Source organism: Cinclus cinclus, chromosome 1, assembly GCF_963662255.1.
Source record: "Cinclus cinclus chromosome 1, bCinCin1.1, whole genome shotgun sequence".
In the NCBI taxonomy this organism is placed as follows: Eukaryota; Metazoa; Chordata; class Aves; order Passeriformes; family Cinclidae; genus Cinclus; species Cinclus cinclus.
Genome location: NC_085046.1, coordinates 112110451 through 112130070, shown reverse-complemented (window position 1 = coordinate 112130070; position 19620 = coordinate 112110451). Strand labels below are relative to the sequence as shown.

The following is a 19620-nucleotide window of genomic DNA, read 5'->3' as shown; positions in this document are numbered from 1 at the left end:
TATTTTTTCTGGTTTTTTTCTTTTGGGATAGGTAATGAAAAATGCACTTTCTGGTCTTTAAACACAATTTAAATTTCATTGTAGTAACTGTTAAAAATGTAGACTATCTTGTTTGGGCTGCAGCGCTGTGCTTACAGCAGGGTAGATAAATCCTTTTTAATTTCACTGGAGGAAGGGAGGACTGAATCATGAGGCTTTCATGTATTGCTCTACTGAGATGCCTCTAGTGCTTAGAGAAATGGAATATAGCATTCAGCTACAGTCAAAGCACATAAACAAGCATTTCTTTCAGAGCATCCCAAGTTTGAGGGAAGATGAGTTCTCCTATGCCTTGTGTAGCTCTTAGCATTAAAAAGCACTCAGCCAAAGCTCTACATCCAAAGGGATCCAGAGCCTTGGGGCTCAGATCTTTAGGGAATGAGCAGATGGCCATATGCAGAAATGTTCTTGATGTATCTGGGTGTAGGCTGAGAAATTGGATTTTGCTTAGTTTATCTTTGTAGGACACTGTGAGGGCTGCAGACAAAAGAAGTGATTATTGCTTCTTTAGAGCTGAAATCATGGTGCTGTGCTCTCCCTGCAACAGTTTATACCATCTCAAGCTCCAAAATCCAAAAGAGAGAGCAGAGTTCTCTCTAACTGCTTTAGAGTAAATGCTGCTGCTGAAGAAGAAAACAAAGAACCACACACACCACTTTTGTCTGCGAAAGTGCTTTTCTGTTCACCTGTTAGTATTTAATTTTCAGCTGACCTCCCTGTGCCTAATAAATCTGTGTATTATTCCAAATATAGCCAACCAAAGACTGTAAACCAAGATCATATGTATGTTCATTATTTTTAAATTGTTTAAAGGATAGTCTTAAATTTCTAAATATTTCCACAAAATATTTAGTACTGAATGCTCCTAACAGGTAATTATTTTTTCTGATTTCACTGCTTCATTCAAGACTCTGGTTTTGTGGTCCTTAGTCATAAAAGCAAAGCTATTTAAATAACAAACTTAATCATCTAAGGAGTGCAAGCAGTGTTGTTTTAGCTAAGACTGGACAAGTCACTGTTGGCTTTTTGCACAATAGAGCTCCAAGAGGAAGCCTTTATAAGAATATATTTACAATTGCATTTGTCCACTGGGGTGGTCAAATCACAATGGATAGCACACTAATGCTTGCTCAGTCTTTCCTTGGACATCATTGTTTTTAATGCCTGAGTTAGGGTTAAGTAAAATATGAATTAAAATCTCAGGTTTGTTGACAGATGTGTATTTCTCAAAGAAAAATTAAATTGTTGTGTTTCTGAAGCCATTTTTACTGTAAACCCTTACAGGCAATAGCAAATGGATTGTTTTAAATGTAATTTTAAATATTTTTTTATGTATGAAATCGTAGTCTGAGAAGCAAAACTATTTAATGGGAAAAATTTCATACATGCAATTGCTAATCAAATCTCTCTTCAACAGCAAAGCATTTTTCAAATCCAGTGAAATTTTCTAATCGACTGCCTAGTGCTAGCGCCCACACACAGAGCCCTTGCCATGCCAACTCTTATAGCTACAGTCAATGTAGTGAAGACACCCACATAGCAGCAGCTGCTGCTATCCTGAACCTTTCCACCCGCTGCAGGGAAGCAGCAGAGATCCTCTCCAACAAACCACAGAGTCTGTCTGCCAAGGTAGGGTAGTCCAAGAACCTGGAGGGTGTGCTAGCTACTGAACTGTGCGAATAAACTGTCTTTCATGTTAGTGACTGCATTAAATCCCCCAAAAGGAGGCTTCTGTTTGCATGCTCTTTTGAAGAGAGGCAGAGGAAAAAAAGAATCAGTAACGCAGTGACCAGTTCTGATAAAACTTAATAAATAGCAGGAATTATGTTGTTAATTCTTTTCATAATTGAGCCCTAGTTACAAGGGGGGAGTTTTCTGGAGGAAGAAAGTAAAAGGTTATTTGAAATCCAAAAACAATCTGTGGTGGATAATGAGTAAGATCTGTTTTAAGAGGGAATTTTTCTCCCTCTGAAACCTGCCATTAGTGATCATTTTGGAGACTGATTTTTAAAAAAATCATATGATCAATCAAGGGGATATTTTGCTAGCAATGGAACAGAACTACCTATGGAGTCTGTTGTGTTTGGAGCCCCTAACAGTTTGGCAAGGTGGAAAGTGGGGAATAACAACTGACTTTGGTAAAATTCCCCTTTCTGCTGGCAAGAGTGGAGAATCAGGCCCACTGCGTTTGGAGATGGATAATTTGGGCAAGTCTGTCATAATGGAAGGCTGCCTAATTTTGTAGATGTTTGTGTGGCTTTCGTGTTTTGGTTTCTGCTCTGCGTTTCCTCACAGATCTTTATGATTTACAAATGGTGTTGTGTGAGCTATGAGCCTTATTTTCTGTGCCATTACATAGTATTATAACGCTGATGAAAACAGACAAGATTTTCTTCTGATGACAGTGGTGTGGGAGCACTGTTGTTTATTATTTGCATTAAAGTCACACATGTTCCATTGCAATGAAACTTTTGAAAACTCTTTGTAGATGAGAGGAAGTCATTACAAGAACTTAAAGAGAGATCATTGGGAGGATGAAAAGAGGTGCATTTGTCAAAAACACAGCATAAGCAGGTGCGCTTCTGCTGTGGGACTCTGACTCATGATGTTTGCTGCAAAAGACAGATGATCTGTTTTTCTGCAAGTCAGTGTCACTGTACCTTATCTCTCTGTTATCTGAGCCTCACAAGGCTCATTCTGGCTAGATGTGTCTTCCACAGCTGTTGATCTACATTTTGGTTGAGGATTTATTCACCACTGCTAGGAGGTTAGCTATTATTTTTTCCATGGAACCATTAATTTTGCCACCAGCATAACACCTTGTTGGGTATTCTGAGCTTTGTGCCTTTGCAGAGTGGTATCCCCTATTTTGCTGCTTCTGATTTATACTCCTGTGTGAAGTTTCGGACATTAAAATCAGTGCTGGGGGATGCCACAGGGTAAGCTTTTTAGAGTATGTCCACATGCATTCCCTGTAACTCATTCTCTGTTCCAAAGACTGCTCACAGAACCTTTCCTAATGACAAATTCATCCTTGCTATCTGCTGCAAAAAACCTCCTTCCACCAGTCTTTAACAGAGACTTCTTCTAGTAGGGAAATGGAAACTGATGCCAATGGTTGGATTAAATTGCTGCAGCAGCCTTTGGCTGACCTCAGCAATAGACCTTTGTTGCCAGAGAAGAGCAGTAAAGGGACCAGGCATAACCCAAAGATTTTCTCCGATGTACCTGCTTCACAGTTGCCAAATCATGGGGAAGGATTGAATGGAAGTGAACATAATAGTAATGATACAGAGGGGCACTTGGGGCACATAGCTTACTCCTTTTTCACAGCCAGGAATCCAGCCTAAAAGAAAATCACCTTCCTACCTTGCTATCTGCCTGCCTCCACTTTTGCCAGACTTTCTGGAGGGCATACTGCTGCAAAACATCTGACTGAAGAATCAGAATTAGCTTCTGGCCAAAACACAGACAAGTAAGCCCCAAACAGATTTGGTGTCCAAAAGTACAGAAAACATATTTTTATTTGGTTTTGGATATTTATTACCTTGTTCATATAGGATTCAAACCAGAAAACTGTGCCACTGTTAGCCACAGAACAATTCAGAAACACGGATAAATAGTATTTTATTGTTTCATATGTTAAAATTAGAAAGCGTCTTCATTGAGAAGAGTCTGACAACTTAATTCCAGTTTTTTGGTTTGAATCTTTTAAATGTAAATGTTTAGTTGCTAGAATATCTTACAAATTTTTAGAGTATTAAAAACACCCCTCTTGAGACTTTATCGGTATTTGAACTCAAATAATGCAATGTATTACTACAGAGTTAATTATTTTCCTTTTCTACTAAACAGCACACACATTCAACAGGTTTGAAAATAACTGTGTTGAGTGGCTGTGTTCAGAGTCCCACAGTATCAAGCATCTCAGCCCTGCCCCTTGAAACATCCTTTTGTTCCTTTTTCTATGAAATCCTGATTAGCATTGTCCATACTTTAGCAGAGCAAAGCTCCTGACTTGTAAAGGTGTTTGAGCATCAGGTAGCCTCCCAGAAATCCAGTCCTTGGTTCTTTACAGACGGGAGGCTGTGTGGTGGTAGAACAAGATATGTGAGACTGCAGAAGACTTCCCATGATTGCTGGAAATACTTTGCCAGTAGCACAATTGTCAGAGATGTAAAAATAATGTGCTTCTAAGTAAGTGGCATTTTCTTGTATTTGCTCAAGGCATGCATGTGTTGCCTTCTTTAACAAGTGGGGAAAACAACAAAATGATTTTTAGCTCAAGTGTGTTCTCAAGTATCTTTTTTCTTTTTGCCTCTTAAATTTTATTTCTTGATCCCCAAGGTATAGTCCTTCTCCTAGAAAGAGTTGGATGATTTACCCTGAATATTCACCACTTTCCTGTATATACAGATAACATTTAAATAAAAAAGTAAGTTAATTTTATAATGTAGTCCCAAATTTCAATAATTTAATGGGTATTCAAATATGTATATCTCATTCTCTACGTACTCGAACTGATGTTCAACAGGGAGAGTCCAAAGTAACAAAAGAGAAAGAGAAGAGTAGCAAGGATAGAAAAGTCACATTGCACATTAACAGTACTACTGGTGAGAAAAACTTCCAAAAAGACCTTATGTTCAAGGTGATCTGACAAATATCCCAAGTTAAAAAATAACAATATAAAAATTAAGCTATTAAAAAACTACATTTATTCTGAAATGAGCAATAAAATCAATCTTAAACCTTCTCTATGAATTATATATCAGTTGCATACAAAAGAGTAGGATCATCAGATACTTTGATGGTATAGTTTTCAAAATAATTAATACCACATTAATGTTGCATTATCTGAGCCATTCAGCCTTGAACTGCAGTAAACTTTTCCCCTGAATATAATCCCAACCAGGCAATTCCCATGCAGTCAATACCTCAAGCCAGTCTCCTGGCTGCATTTGATTTGCAGTTTATGTAGCTTCATTCAGCTCCCATTGAAGTCACCAGAAGGGCTCCCCTAGGATGCTTGGCCTGCAGTTTCTAGGTTCTGTGTAAGAATCCACATCATCATAACTTCCAGGGATCTCCTCTGTTTACAGCCCTCACTGCACACGTCTCAGTGAGGTAGCTGCAAGCAATAGTTTATCTGTATCCTCATCACTACTGCTTGCCAAACATTTTGTTGACTGTTTTGGTGTTTTTCCCACCTGTTTAGACAAAATGGCATATGCACACCATGCCTTGAAAGAAAACAATGACAAAAAATATAAAAATAAAATCACACTTGCTAAAAATGTTTAAAGTTTAAATTCTGTTTTTTGAATAAAATTATGTCATCTCTCTCCATTCTTGGATATTGATGATGGTGAAAATTGCATTAATTATTTAAAAAATGTAGTTAGCACTCAGCATGTTTTCAGGCAGTACTTTATTCCAAATACCTTAAAGCCTAAATACAGGATGAAAAATCATCCAAGAGTATCACTAAGTACCATCCTGTAATACTGCTGTGCATATTGCTCTCTAAGTACCTTCTTGGCTAGATTTTTTTAATTTGTGAACTGCTCTGGGCTTAAATTGTGACTTAATTTTTGTCTCAGATGTTGTTGGGCTGCTACAAGTTCTCTCACTTTGACCCAAATTAATATTTTAATTTTCTTTAGAAGTACTCAATTGCTTAAATTTAAATGTGAAGAATTGAGGACCAGGTGCATGTGTTTTTGTTGGCTGGGAATAGAAAGATTGTATTCTTCTAGATGGACTTGTATTAAGAATATTATTCATACACACAGAAAGATAAAAGTCTCATTTACTCCCAATACCAGAACTTAAGAGCTCTTTTGAGCTTTCCACACCAGACTGAACTGCTAGGGGGAATGCACAATCATTGATCGTGTTGTTTCTTTGGACTTGCTTAGCATTAAGTTCCATAGCTGATGCCAACAAAAGAATACATGAATTCCCTTATATGTCATGACACAATCTCCGATGTCACAGGTTTGAAATAAGATCCGTGCAGACACAATAATTTACTCTTTCTGATCCAGCTGAGACAAAGATTAACTTGCAATCATTACTGGAGACACACTGGAGAGTATTAAATGTTATGAGTGATCAGATGGGCCAAAAGCATACCAAAAAAATGGAGGAAAAATTTGACACAAAAAACCTAGCATCCTTTATTGTCCTAGCTGTTGTAATTCAGTACTAAGGACAGGATCTAATTAAGGAATAGAAGATATTCCCTAATATTTATGTCATAAAATAAACAAGGCTGAAAAAGATTCGCTTTATTGTACAAAGCTGTTAAAGAGTATACAGACAGGGGTTTTTTTTGTTTGTTTTGGTTTACATATTTATATTAGTCTTAATTTTTGGTAATGAATTACTATTTGTGCCTTATATTTTCACTGAGTATCTACTGGAATAGAGAAAATGTACTCCCATAATTTTTCTTTCATTTTTTATTCTGGAATCCTTTTACCAGCTGCTTGCAAAATGTGAGGTGGGGGGAATTAGACTGTCACTGATGAGGTAGTAGGTAAGAAGTAACCTGAATTTAATTACTGTGTGTATCTTATAATGCTCGTTGATTTTTCTTCATTTCATCAGTGGATATTTTCCTGGTTTACACCAGTGTAAATGTAAATGTGAGTAAGATCAAAATCAGGCTGCAAAGATTTATTCAGCTTAAAACAAACATAAGTTAGGAAATAAAAATATACATTTTCATCTTTGTTTTGCTTACAGTTTTAAGGAATAATCAGAACAGTTTGCATTGTTTTAGTAGCTGTATTTTAAATATGCCATGATAAATGGATAAATATAGGCCTGTTCACACATGCACTAGAGTCAACAGTAATAAGATCCTGCCTTCAGTGAGGTGAACGCAGCCTTTACAAGCCTGAGCTAAGCATAGTAAGAGGCATTTTCTGTCAACATATCAGAGCACTGCTCTAGCATTTTTTCCCATTTTTGTCTTTTTAGTTCTGTTTAAAAATTAATGTAAAAATAAATGTGGTAAAGCAAGCAAAGGAGACATATTGAGAGGAGGGTGGGATCAGAGTAGGCATGTAAACTGGAGCAATAACTCTGACTTCCCTCTTTTTGCTCTGCCATTCGTAGTTAGCTAGGAAGGCACCAAAGCAATAGCTCTTTTATAGCATTCTGAGTAAAAAGCCATGCTGTAAACGTGTGATCAGCACTGCAATGGGCAAAGTCTCATTTTTCCCATGACTTTATTTAATTGTTGTGTGCATCTGTGAGCTCACTTAAACCCCATCTGCACTCTACTTCACAAACACACAACCCAGCCTTCACTGATTTGAATTAGGTACGCTTTGGACAACCCAACTTCTACATGAATTTTAGGCAAGTGGTGAGAAGGCTTTAAATATCTGTGTTAGAAAATGTTCTGCTTATCAGTCAGAGCTCCTTGTGGAGGCTATCAGCATCTGTTTCTCAGAGAGAATGATTTTCTGATATTATTCTATGTCAAGTTGCATTAAGAAGGGAACCTTGATTGTTTTTGGTCATTTTTGTTGTTGCTGTTGCCTTCTGAGTAGTTGATATTTTGTCAGTGACAGAGAATCTGCACTATTTATGGGTTTTGCACTATAAAACTACCGCAGCCCAGTCACATGGCTTCCTTTCCTAAGCCATCTGTCACAGAGGTCTGGAATTTTATGTGAATGTTGGTTGTGCAGACTTAACCCAAGTTTTTTTATTATGAAAAATGTCAGCAACTACAATATTTAGCATTTTACTTTACATTGGTCATTAAACTTGATTACTGTAGATCTGTTTCATTGCTATAGTTACATATCAACTATGAAGCCAAAAAACACTGGGGTGATCATGGCAGAGCTGTATTCTCAGACCCTGGAGTGTGTGTTTGGCACTGATATAGTTAATGTCTTGGATTTTTGTAACTAAGGTTTATTAATGCTGGTATAAAAATGTATTTGATATTATACAGATGGCATAAGATGTTGTGGTTACTAAGTTATTATCCAGGATAAGCTGCACTGTCAAATTCAGGGCTTAAAACTATCACAGGAGATTAAACTATTTACTAAAAAGGGACAGAAAGATATAACCAAAGCGTCTTAGTATGAACATATTAGAAGTGTATTTACTTCCCATAAATATAATAAAACATCTCTCTCTTTAAGCTGTATGATTGAAAATGTGAACTTGGCTATGTGGGAGAGGCAAACATAAGAGGTGCCTGAGTTTCTGAACCAGGGACAAGCAGATGGCTTCGTGGTGCTTTAGTCTAGGTGGGCATCTGTGTCAGGCTCATGGATGCAATGGAAGTCATGCTGGCTGAGTGAAGAGAGGTTGTCAGGCCTTAAATTGTCATCTACCATCAATATTTTCCTTCTGATTCTGAAGATTTGATGAATGACATTTACCTTTAAATGAGTCATTACTGGCAGTGGTAGAAGGCAAGGCTGCATTAAAGTAGCTTGCATCCTCAGTCCAGCCAGTGCGTCCATGTTACACTTCCAGCACAGAGGAAGAACTCCCTGCTTCACCACAACTCCTAAGATCCTCAAGCAAGGACAGGTTTCACTGCCCTGTTTTTAGCAACTGAATGGTGGACTAATCATCATGTGCCAGCAATATTTAATGGGCAGAAAAATAAAGGGACTCCTTCTGCCAATAACTTTCTGAGAAAGAGGTCTAAGAAAGACAGACACAAAGACAAACTCTCCCCCTGGACCTACCTGACCCTTTTCTATTTACAACACAACATCTAAGTGATTAATTTACACTGTGAGTTTCCTATGATATTACTCAAGGTAGAAAATGTTGTTTTATACAACTGTCTCCTACAGTTACATAGCACAAACACATCTACCCCAAATTCCAAGTGTTGTCCAAGCTTTGTGGTGACGCAAATTAAAAATAGTAGTGATGACAATAGCAGGAAGACAATGAGCAGTGTTAATTACAGTATTCTGTGTGTAGATATCTGACATGGCTACATATCTCCATGGTCTTTGAATGTTTTCCACCTGATTCAGGAAAACACTGAACCAGACTACTGAGTAGTCCTCCATGTTTCATCTTTTCCCCTATCTGCCTTCAGTAAATGTTGGCAATAGCAAGGATTAGTCTTATACTCATCCCTATACAGAAAATATGTCAATATGCAGTGTAGCATATTAAGCATGAGGGCAAATTTGTTGTTGCTTACATTTGTGTGGCTTTTTACCATTGCAAGAAGAGGAGTTTGTCCTCCTTTTCTGTAATCAAGGCAGCATAAGGCAGAACAGAGACGTTTCTTTCCTTTGTTCCTTTGTACAGGCAAGTAGCATTTGCCTTTTTTTGTGACCAGGAGAGCTTCTCTCAGACTGGAAAGAGTGATTGGGTCTCTCCCCAAACTGCACACACCTCTGCAATGAGAGGCTGCTCTTCGCTATACTTCCCAGGAAGCAAATGATTTGCTAACTCAGGCAGAATGTCCCCATTAGGGAGAACCTCCTCAAGATCCTCCTGTACCTCCCAGTCTAGTGGTCTCAGTGCAGACCTGTTCCTTAGTGGCCTAGTCAAATTATGATAAAGGCAGTATGTTATTTCAAGTGATGTAGAAAACCCTAGTGAAAATTTCTCCTACTATGCTACTTCTAGATGTATTTCTTCCCCCCTCCTTTGCCCCCACCATGATGCAGTTGTTGTAATGTTTCCAGGGTGTGGGGGGAAGGGAGGCTATGTAATAGTAATATTGTTGATGACCTAAACAATGCATTAATGCTTTTAACTGTGAATTGGGGTCATAGTTCTCTGTAAGAGTGAAAAGATCAAGAAGATTTAAAGCTAAACTTTTTTTAAATAAAACTAGATTTAGGGTGTATAGGCTGTGGTTTAGTGGCATCTTATTTAAATTCTACTTACTATGTTTAAGCTGAGATGCAGGGATACCATTACTGAAGCTACTCTTAAGTCTGCCTAAGAGTTGGACATTAACTGACATAATTCGAAAAGCTGGTTTTAGATTCCGATAAATTTAAATAAAAGCGTGCATTTATATTTATCCTTTAAAAGCACCACATGGTTATTTTACAGCCTTATCATATCCATATCTAAACATGTCTCTATTTCCTGTTGCATGTCAGGGAGCTGAGATAGAAGTGGATGAAAATGGCACACTGGATTTGAGCATGAAAAAGAATCGAAGCCAAGACAAAGTTATGCCTCTCACTTCTTCCAGCACAGCACTTCCCACTCATTCCTCTTCTCCTTTCAAAGCAAGCAGCATCCTGGTTAATGCAGCCTTCTACCAGGCCCTTTGTGAACAGGAAGGCTGGGATACACCAATCAACTACAGCAAGACCCATGGCAGAAAAGAGGAAGAAAAAGAGGTATTTTTTCAGTTTCTGAGTGATTTTTTCCCTTGTATGAGAGACCATATGATAGTCTTTAGGAGCATCTAGTACAGTTTAAAGGGAATCAGTTTCCACAGGTAGAATATGAATGTTGTGAACATTCATCTGGTTTTAATGGTCTCTTGGATGGGATATAAAAAACCCCCATGACTCAGTTTGAAAAATCTTTCTTTCTGAGCCTACTTGTTAATGTCTGTAAGTCTCTAAGGTAAGGGAAACAAAGGTATCCATCATTAGAGTCTGCTTTTTAATTTTTTTTTTCCTAATGGCTCAGTCTTGTAACACAGACACCCAAATGGACTAGCAATCAGGAGGGAGAAAAGAAAAAAAAACAAAAAAAACCCCAACAAACAAACAAACAAACAAAAAAACCTCCAACAAGTAAAATCAAACCAAGACACTTCTTTCATGCTGAAATAAAAGACAATTTTTCCATACCAGCTTTTAGACCTCTAGATAACTTGCTAAGTATTTAAACTCATACTTAAAATCTTGCCTGTAAAATTCTTTCACTGGAAAACTTTTTATTTTACATACTGCAAGAAATTTCTGCCCCCAAGTCTTAGATCTCCAGCTTGCAACTTATGGGATCAGTCTTCTAGAGTATCACTTCCAAATCAGTAATCGTCTTCATTTTGGTTTTGTTTCTGTTTTGCTCTTTCATGTCTGTTTATCCTGTCTTGAAAACTAGGCAGCATAGTCTACTATGGCTTTTCTTTCTTATTCTTCTATGTTACAGCATTCAGACATAAGCTAAAATATGCCCTAGTTGGAAGGTTTTATACTACTTACTCCTTGTTTGGTTTTATACATCTAATAATAGAATTTGATTATTGTACTAATATGAAATTTTCTTTTGTTCAAATATCAAATCTGACACTTCAAGAAGACATAGCTGGGGTAAATCTATTTACAATTGAAGTTAGGGGATCCAGGCATCCAACTCAAAAACCACCTAGAACTAAAAGATAATTTAGTTGCCTGAGGAAAAAAAATCTATCACCACTGGGTAGTGGGTTGTAATGTGTCCATTGAAAAAAGCTTGCATTTCTTGGGGGCTGGGTGGCTGGGTTGTCTGGAACCCTTTGCAGTCTCTTTGAGGCTAATGATGGTCTTTATCTCACCAATGACAGAACCATCAGTGTGCCAGGGTTTTGGAGTGGGTTTGATGTGAAGCAGGAGGCTGAGGGCTCAGGCCCTTCCCCATTCCTGCTGCATCATGAGCAAGCACATCCAGCATTGAGCAGAGTGCCCTGCTGCTGGATCAGGAGGTGTCACAGGCTTGGCAGGGGACCTGTTATATCACTCCTCCTCCCTGCTGCCATCACAGCTCAGCACAAGAGCCAAGACAGGAGCATCTCAACATCCTCTCCAGTCCATGCCTGACTTTCACAAGGCTATGATGGGTGTCTGGATATTGCCCTGTCCCTTTCCAGCACAGGGAATTGGAGGCAACTAAGCTACCCAACAGGACAAAATGATCCTATGCACTTAGGCACTGGTGCCCCTTGCACTCGGTGCTTTGACACTGTGTTTTGTCCCTAATTGAGGATCTGGTCCCAGATCTCTGCTGTGAGATTTTGCCATCCCGGGGAGCCTTGATACGTTCAGTGATGTCAGGGCCAGAGGCTCTGTTTTCAAAATCAAAGACTGGCAGTTATCCTTATGCAAAGAAAATTACTGATTATATCTATTTCTAATTCATTGTTATCTGGTTCATATGCACAACAGTTGCTTAATTTTGGAGGTAATTTCCAGAAAATATTGTCTCTCTCTCTCTCAGCAAAATAGCCTGTCCAGATGCCCCCTTAAAAAAAAAAAAATTGAGTTTGGATAAAGCTCAAAATCTCTCCAAAAGGAAAGCGCTGAGAAATAACTAGAGCTGTCAGTTAGTTCAACTGTCAGTTCTCCAAAGATTTCAGGGCTTAAAAATGTTAAAAGTGCCAGATGCTATTATCTGTTATTCATGTTACCATTATGTTCTGGTCTTTGCTGAAATCAATATAAACTTCCATCTGTACATTAATGGAGTATCATCGCTTGCTTTCTTTCAGCAGTGTGCATGCATGAATACACACATGCTCTTTGCAGGAAATAGCAGTGCTTGGACCAATTGGGCTGGTTCAGATTTTCCTTTTAGTCTGAAATTCTTTGGATTTTAATAGCATTTAACTATAAATACATTCAAATGGAAAAGGAAAAATTATACATACGGATAGACTTGACTAGCTCTGATGATCATCACCCAACATACCAAAAAGAGAGAAGTGATAAAGGTGTTTTCTCTGAGCATTATCTCTCCCTCTAAAGATAAATAGCTGGAGAAGCACACAAGCCAAGACATGATGCTCTACTTTTAGTCGTAAGTACAGAGGTTTAAAAAGTATTTGTTCTTTATTTGTGACCTTCTGTGTTTCAGACAGATGCAACCTCTTTGGGGCCATGTGTAGCGACGTAAGGTTCTAGAAAGGCAGAGTTCCTTTGCCTCCATTTCCTTTGCGCTGTCCTGATATTGCAGCTTTTACACATATGAAGATTTTATGCTGCATAAATACCACCAAGTGTCCCTCAAGAACTAAGGAAATGTTGAAGAAGTCTCCTGTTTAAATGTCTATATATCTCCCTTACTCCTGGGCAATATACTAAGAAAAAAACTAGAAAATGGTTGGTGTTTCTGTATGTATGTGTGTATGCAGTTTTAGTTAAAAAAAAATTACAAATCTTAATAGCTTGATTCAGGGAATTCACCATTAAGATTTGGAAAAAAACCCCAATTATTTAAAGATAGAAAATGAAAATACTGCAATTCTAAACCCTCTAATATCAGTTATACTGGTGGCTGTAGGTGTACTCCTGTCAGTCTTCACTGAAATCTTGTTTTTATTAAATGACTCAGTGAAATGGAGCTGTGAACTGCAATACTGTAGCATTTTGTCAAGCCTTGGATATACATAATTCTCCATCAGTCTGCTCTGTGCAGCAGGTATCAGACAGTGACATGATGAGTAACTCTCTCACACACACACACACACATAAAGTTTCCAGTCCATCACCAGCGAAAGATCAGGATATCTTTCATTTAAAACAAAGAACACAAGTTACACATATGAAAATACTAACACATCCTGCTACACAAATAATTATGGCCACTTTGGTGTGCTGCAGGTGCATCCTGAGGTACACGACCCAGATCAGGATCACAGTGGAGTGCTACAGGGTTCTTTTCACCAACCTCTACTCCAGGCTGCTCTCAGAAGCACTGGAGGAGGCTGATGTATGCCTGGTTTAGATACATAGGATCCAGACAAGGCATGTTTTAAATATTTGGAAACACATATCAGTTTAGTGATGCAGATGCAGCCTGGCAGAGTTAGTTGTTAGATAGGAAACTGATAAACCACCTTTCTTTAACCTCCCTTAAATTAAGTGGAAACCATTTTACCTGTGTGTTTTGAAGTTATTTTGACATCTGATCCCTTCCAGCTGGCAACAGGCGGTTTGCATTTGTTTTTGTTTGTTTCTTTGGGGAACTTTCGATTTTACAGTAACGTGTACAAATGATGAACCCTGCACTTCTGAGTTTGCAAGAAAGATGGGTCAGAAGTTGTGGACAGAAGTCAGGAATACCCTTGGCAAAATCACCCCTATATACCAGTGCCAAAATCACCCTTATATGCCACTGGGAACAAGATTTAAGCCAACTCTGGAAAAATTTCTTTGATGTTTCTTAGATCTTGAACAAAGCTGACATATATTTTTCCACTTTTGCATTTTAGCATTTTAGTTTCCATGTTTGGAAGATTTTCAATCATTTATTATTTCTGTACTGACATTTTATCAAGACCTTCTGTAGTTGCTAATTTTCTCTGTTGCTCCTTATCTGAAGTTCTCCTTCAGAACTATAATTCCCTAAGCCTGAAATATATAAGGGTTTTTCTGTTTATTTAAAATAATTACTCATTAATTACTGTGAAATAGTGTTCAGTAAAGCTGAATATATGTATTTTTGCTTTCTATATTTGTAGCAGATTAGATTATTCTGAAACAAATTAACCCCACAAATGTGGTTGAAAATATCAGTAGTAATTGATACAGCAATAATATGGCATAGTTTCTATATGTATGTGAAGTGGGAGTTACAGTAGACAGTAGGTAACCACTAGCAGAAAGCAGAAGAAAGTCATATTGAGGATCCAGCCTCCAAGCAAGCAAAGATGAGCTGCCAGAATTGAGGACCATATGGAAGCTTTATCAAAAGAAACACCTCTGCAGATCTTACAAGACCCAGGAAGCAGAAGTTCCATTTCCAGTCCAGATTCGGCTCAGCCCTGCACTCTGTGTTAACAGCTCTGCAGACAACCCTGTCCTCTGTCCTGGCATGTTAGCTGCACAAGCCCAGGGCATCCATGTCACCAGCACTGTGAATTTAGCAGAGGCTGGGACCTTCCCCTCTCAACCACGGGCAGCAGTTTCTGCTCCTACAGATGGTAATCTCAGAGAAACACCTGAGTATTGGAATGGAATCGCAAAACCACCATGAGGTCCAAGCAGAGATGAATAGATGCCTGATAATTGATGGCATAAGCTTTGGAGATTTATCAAATTATAAAATAGCTACAGACCATCCTCCAAAAAGAAAATACTTACCTTTCATAATGATAATAATAATTGAAGGCATTAAGTCTCAAAACAGTATAAACCAAGCTATTTTGAAATGAAGAAGATTTTTTCCGAAACCAAAATTTCATTTCCTTCCAGGATTCCAAGTTCCCAAAATGACTTCCCAGGGGGGTGAATGCTCATAATTCAATACCATCCACCAAACAGCATGGTAGCAGTAATGATTTTGATCTAAAAAACAGTAGAAATCAAGAATTGCCCTAAGCAGCCCACTATTAAGAAAGCTTCAAAGTTTTTTTATTTTTTGGTTTTTTTTTTTTGTTTGTTTGGTTTTTTTGTTTTGTTTTAGTTTTTTTTTTGTGATTTTTATTCCAACAAAAATTTGGTCTTTCAATAAGATAACAAGACATTTCTTTCCACAGACCTAAAAAGCTTTTCATTTACATTGCTTAAGTAAATAACACTTTTTAAAACTTATGATTGCAGTTCAGTAGTTTGTGGTGCAATGGTCACCACTTCAACTGTATTCAAAAGTCAGCAATGTACTTACACAGAAAATAAAAAGAAGATAACTGCCAAAGTCTTGTTTGGTTCTACCAACAACCACTTTTATTTTCTCTGTGTACTTTTCTTTGGCCTTTATCACCATCCTACAAAACAAACATAAATTTATCCTATATATGGCTTAAACTAGCATCTGCTTTCATAAATATTTACACAACATTTTAAAAAGTCTGCCTGAAACTATGATATACTTTATTAATTTCTCTCCATCATTCTGTTTTAATTTCTTTTTTTTTTTTAAAGTTTACAAGAGGTTCTCTTCTTGACATGGCAAATTGCTTCTTGATTGTGTGGGAGGACTTGAAGAGAGAAACCTTTTGTTAAATTCTCATCTAATATTTCAGAAAGATCCAGTGAGCTCTCCAGAAAACATGGAGGAAAAGAAGTACCCAGGAGATGTCTCCATACCAAGTCCTAAACCCAAGCTCCATTCAAGAGATCTCAAAAAGGAGCTCATCACGTGAGTCACAAAAAATGCTGCATTTTCCTTTGCTCTGGTAAAGACTGGCTATGCTGCTGTTCTGACTTGTGTTTTGGAGTAAATTTGCAGGAGCTGAGCAGGGGATTTGCACAATTCACTGCTGGTAGTTAGTCCCACATTGTGGGTATTCAGACAAGGTTTGGAGCTTCAACAGGCCAGAGCGTGCCTGGGGGCTAGATAGATTAATGACAAAATTTACATCGGGTCCCACTCCTTATTCCTCAGATAGATAGGTAGCAAGTGAGCAACAGCTCCTTCTACAAAACACAGTTTCATAACATGCTACAGATTGCCTCTGCTGATGCTTACATAATTAAATAAGCTTTAATTGAACAATCTTCATTATAGATCCATTGCTTAGAGCTTGTGTAGAAGCAGTCAGGATTTCTCACACAGAAAACATGCAGAGTTCATCAAAAGGCAAAATAAAAGACAGAATGGAGTTTTCCAACCTGTAGGAAACATGTTAAGTCCTTCATCTACTTCCTTCCAAGCAGAATTCGTTATTCAGTCCCACTGGAAATCCAGTGGCTGTAGAAATTCATTCCCTGGGACTATCAGCTAATACTCTCTTTTCCCAACTACTGAGATGCACTTCCTCTGTGTTAAGTTCCACAACTTTACCATTTAGAACTGCAAATAGTCTATTAAGTCTGTATGCATACAACAGCTTTTTTCCATTTAGAATTGTTCACTAAAATTGTCCCAAGCAGCTCATAACACAAGTCACTTTTTAAAAAATCTCATCTAGGCTCTTCACAAAATCCCTCTGGGTTCACATCAATATAATTTTGATATTAACACAGAGTTTTCACTGTAATAGTCAACTAGGACTCAGCAATCATTTATGCCACTTTTCTGTTTGTCCCAAACCAGAGCAGGTGTCTCTGAACAAGTGTGGTCTATATCCCTTAGTGATGATAGCCCATAACTGCAGGCTCACCAATAAATAAATGAGTCACGTCCTGCTGACTTGTGTCCTGCTCTCCAGACTCAGTGGCACTGAAGCAGTTAGAGCTGCCTATCTCTAGAATTTACGTTCCCCTGGGGCAAGCTGCTGTGAAGAGCAATCCTTTCCCCTCATGTCATGCAGTCTGCATGTTGTCTACTCGCCACATTATATCTGCAGTCACAGTTCATGACCTAAATTGCTACAGGTCAGGTTGTTTTGCCTCTTTATCTAAAACAAATGCATACAAAAATCACTGAGAGTTTATATGCTGAAGACTAATGGCTTTTCTTTTGTAATATTTATTCCTTTGTGATAGTGACCTGTTTTGAGATACCTGTAATATACTTTTCTACTCTCCTAAATACCACCACCAAAGTATTTACCAGGGCAATTATGGGCTTACAGCGTTTGTACTCTATTATGTTCAAAGAGTATCTAAAAACAGGTATCTAAAACGCAATTGTGACAAAAATTAAATAAGGAATAGTTTTAATTTATCAGAAGAATCCATAGGCAATATAGGGATCAGACTACATTCCTATGGTCCCATTGAACTCAGATATTTTATTGAAAAATTCAGTACAGTTGGCTCCATCATGAGGAAGCTTTTAAAATGACATAAGCACTTGCAAAGAAAAATTTTTGAACGGGGTTAACGCAGTTGGAGTGAACTAATGTATGAATACCACCATCTAGCATGTGCTTTCTATTTTTCCATGTTAATTCTGTTGGCTATAACAACATCACTCAGGTTGAAATGGCCTGTGAAAATGAGGCTGATGTCTTCCTAAGGCTTTTTTACAGATTTGAAAAACTTCCTAGCGTTCTGCCAGCTCAGAGAAAATAGCCGGGTGAGCATCTCGGGCACCCCTTTTTCATTAGCATGGAGCACTAGATAACAGTTTTTGTGCAGCACCTGCTTACCCTTTTTTATCCATATTCCCAGTGAAAGAAAAACAGTTCTTTATAAGGCAACTCTACAGGGTTGGTGTTAGAGTGTTTTAAAGTACTGCACAAAGGTATATTTAATTCACCTCCCCCTCCCTGCACAAGTTGCATTTCTGGGTGTCTTTGCCCTTTTGCAGAGGACTGAATCCCAGTCTAAAAAATTACTTCAGTGTTACAACTGAAGAAGGACTGAGGAAAAAGAGAAGCTGTAACATCTTCTCCAGGTGGAGCATACCACCATCTCTTGGTTTAAATGAGTGTATCTGTTCTGGTAAACAAACACCATTGTCTTTGTTCCAGCCAGGACAGGGTTAAATTTTGCAGTAGCCAGAAGGTGAGGGGGCTGGGACTTGGGGGTTGTTCTATAACCTCACCCAGGGAGAAGGTTTTCTTCCCAGTCAAGTACGCTTGGCAAAGGGAGCGGAGGGGTAAAACCAGTTGTGTTCTGAGCAATCATTTTCCTATCTTGTGCAGTTTCCTATGGATGTTTTTTGCTGCTACCATTCATTTTGTTATCTTATTGCTGTTTCCAGTAAATTGTTCTTATCTCAAGATGTGGCTTTCTCCTTTTGTGCCTCCAGTTCTGGTCTCCAACTTGTCACAGGGGAAGGAGAAGGGCGGGGGGGGGGGGTGGGGGGGAGCAAGAAGCCTATGATTTGGAGAGTCTTGGTGGGAGCACTAATTTGGGGAGTACCATTCCCAAACCACAACAATCACTTTTGTATCACTTCTCAGTTCAGCTGAGAGACAGCTTGAGAAAGTTTTGTTCTCTTTCAGAACTTCAGATGTGTGATATTGACGTACTTTCTGTTCTGCAAGAAACCCTAATACCTTTCTCACTTGTATCAGTAAATAAATATTGGAAATGGTTCTAAAGAAGGTGCCTTATTTTAGTCAGGAGTGAAAGGAATACTTTTAAATATTGATGTTCTCTGGCGTCCAGTATGTTATACTGGACATCAGATCAGCAACTTCTACTCCAACATCTACGAATTGCTGTGAAAATGTTGTGCCAATAATAAAACAGTCTTTTTAAGAACCCACTTGGTAAGCAAAATACCTGTGTACATGTAATCTTACACTGAAAAGAAACCCAAGGTTTTGAATTATTTGCGTTGTGGAAATGGGAGAAATTCTTTCCTTCTGTGCTTCAAGTAAAAATTTTAAAAAGAAGTGAAGTTTTTCCAGATTTCGGCAGTGTTGCGACAGTGTGTAATGATGAACGTGATTGCCTTAAGGTTCATTACATAATTCACTGCAGAGTATGGTGAGCTAAGTGGTGTATATATACTGTAATTTCTCATTCCTTCTCCTTTGCACAGCTGTCCAACCCCAGGATGTGATGGTAGCGGTCATGTAACAGGAAACTATGCCTCACACCGCAGGTAAGAAATAACAGGAAACCTAATACAGGAAGTAGAACTACTTCTAGCTCTTGTCATCTTTGAATCTTTTTGTACTAACCGTGGATAAGATAAAGCAGTTTGCAGAAAACAATCCACAGAGAAATGTGGCTGTTTTTCCTGGTTTTCTTATATTTGTGAAGGCTGGACTTAGTACACTGAGGCAGTTGAGCAGCATATGGTTATTACTGTAGCTACATTTCTCAGCTGAGACCTGCA

General features: G+C 38.2%; 1 protein-coding gene across 6 annotated transcripts in view; it reads left to right on the top strand.

The window, feature by feature from the left end:
• Positions 1-19620, top strand: part of ST18 (ST18 C2H2C-type zinc finger transcription factor) — a 167625-nt gene that overhangs the window by 133693 nt on the left and 14312 nt on the right. For 4 of the 6 annotated variants that reach the window (XM_062501612.1, XM_062501603.1, XM_062501592.1 and 1 more), the window contains 4 exons: positions 1457-1668; positions 10164-10409; positions 15962-16077; positions 19321-19383. In XM_062501612.1, coding sequence (XP_062357596.1) covers positions 1457-1668; positions 10164-10409; positions 15962-16077; positions 19321-19383 — 637 coding nt within the window. The remainder of the gene's footprint in view (positions 1-1456; positions 1669-10163; positions 10410-15961; positions 16078-19320; positions 19384-19620) is intronic. The other 2 variants (XM_062501640.1, XM_062501630.1) reach the window with 1 other exon arrangement.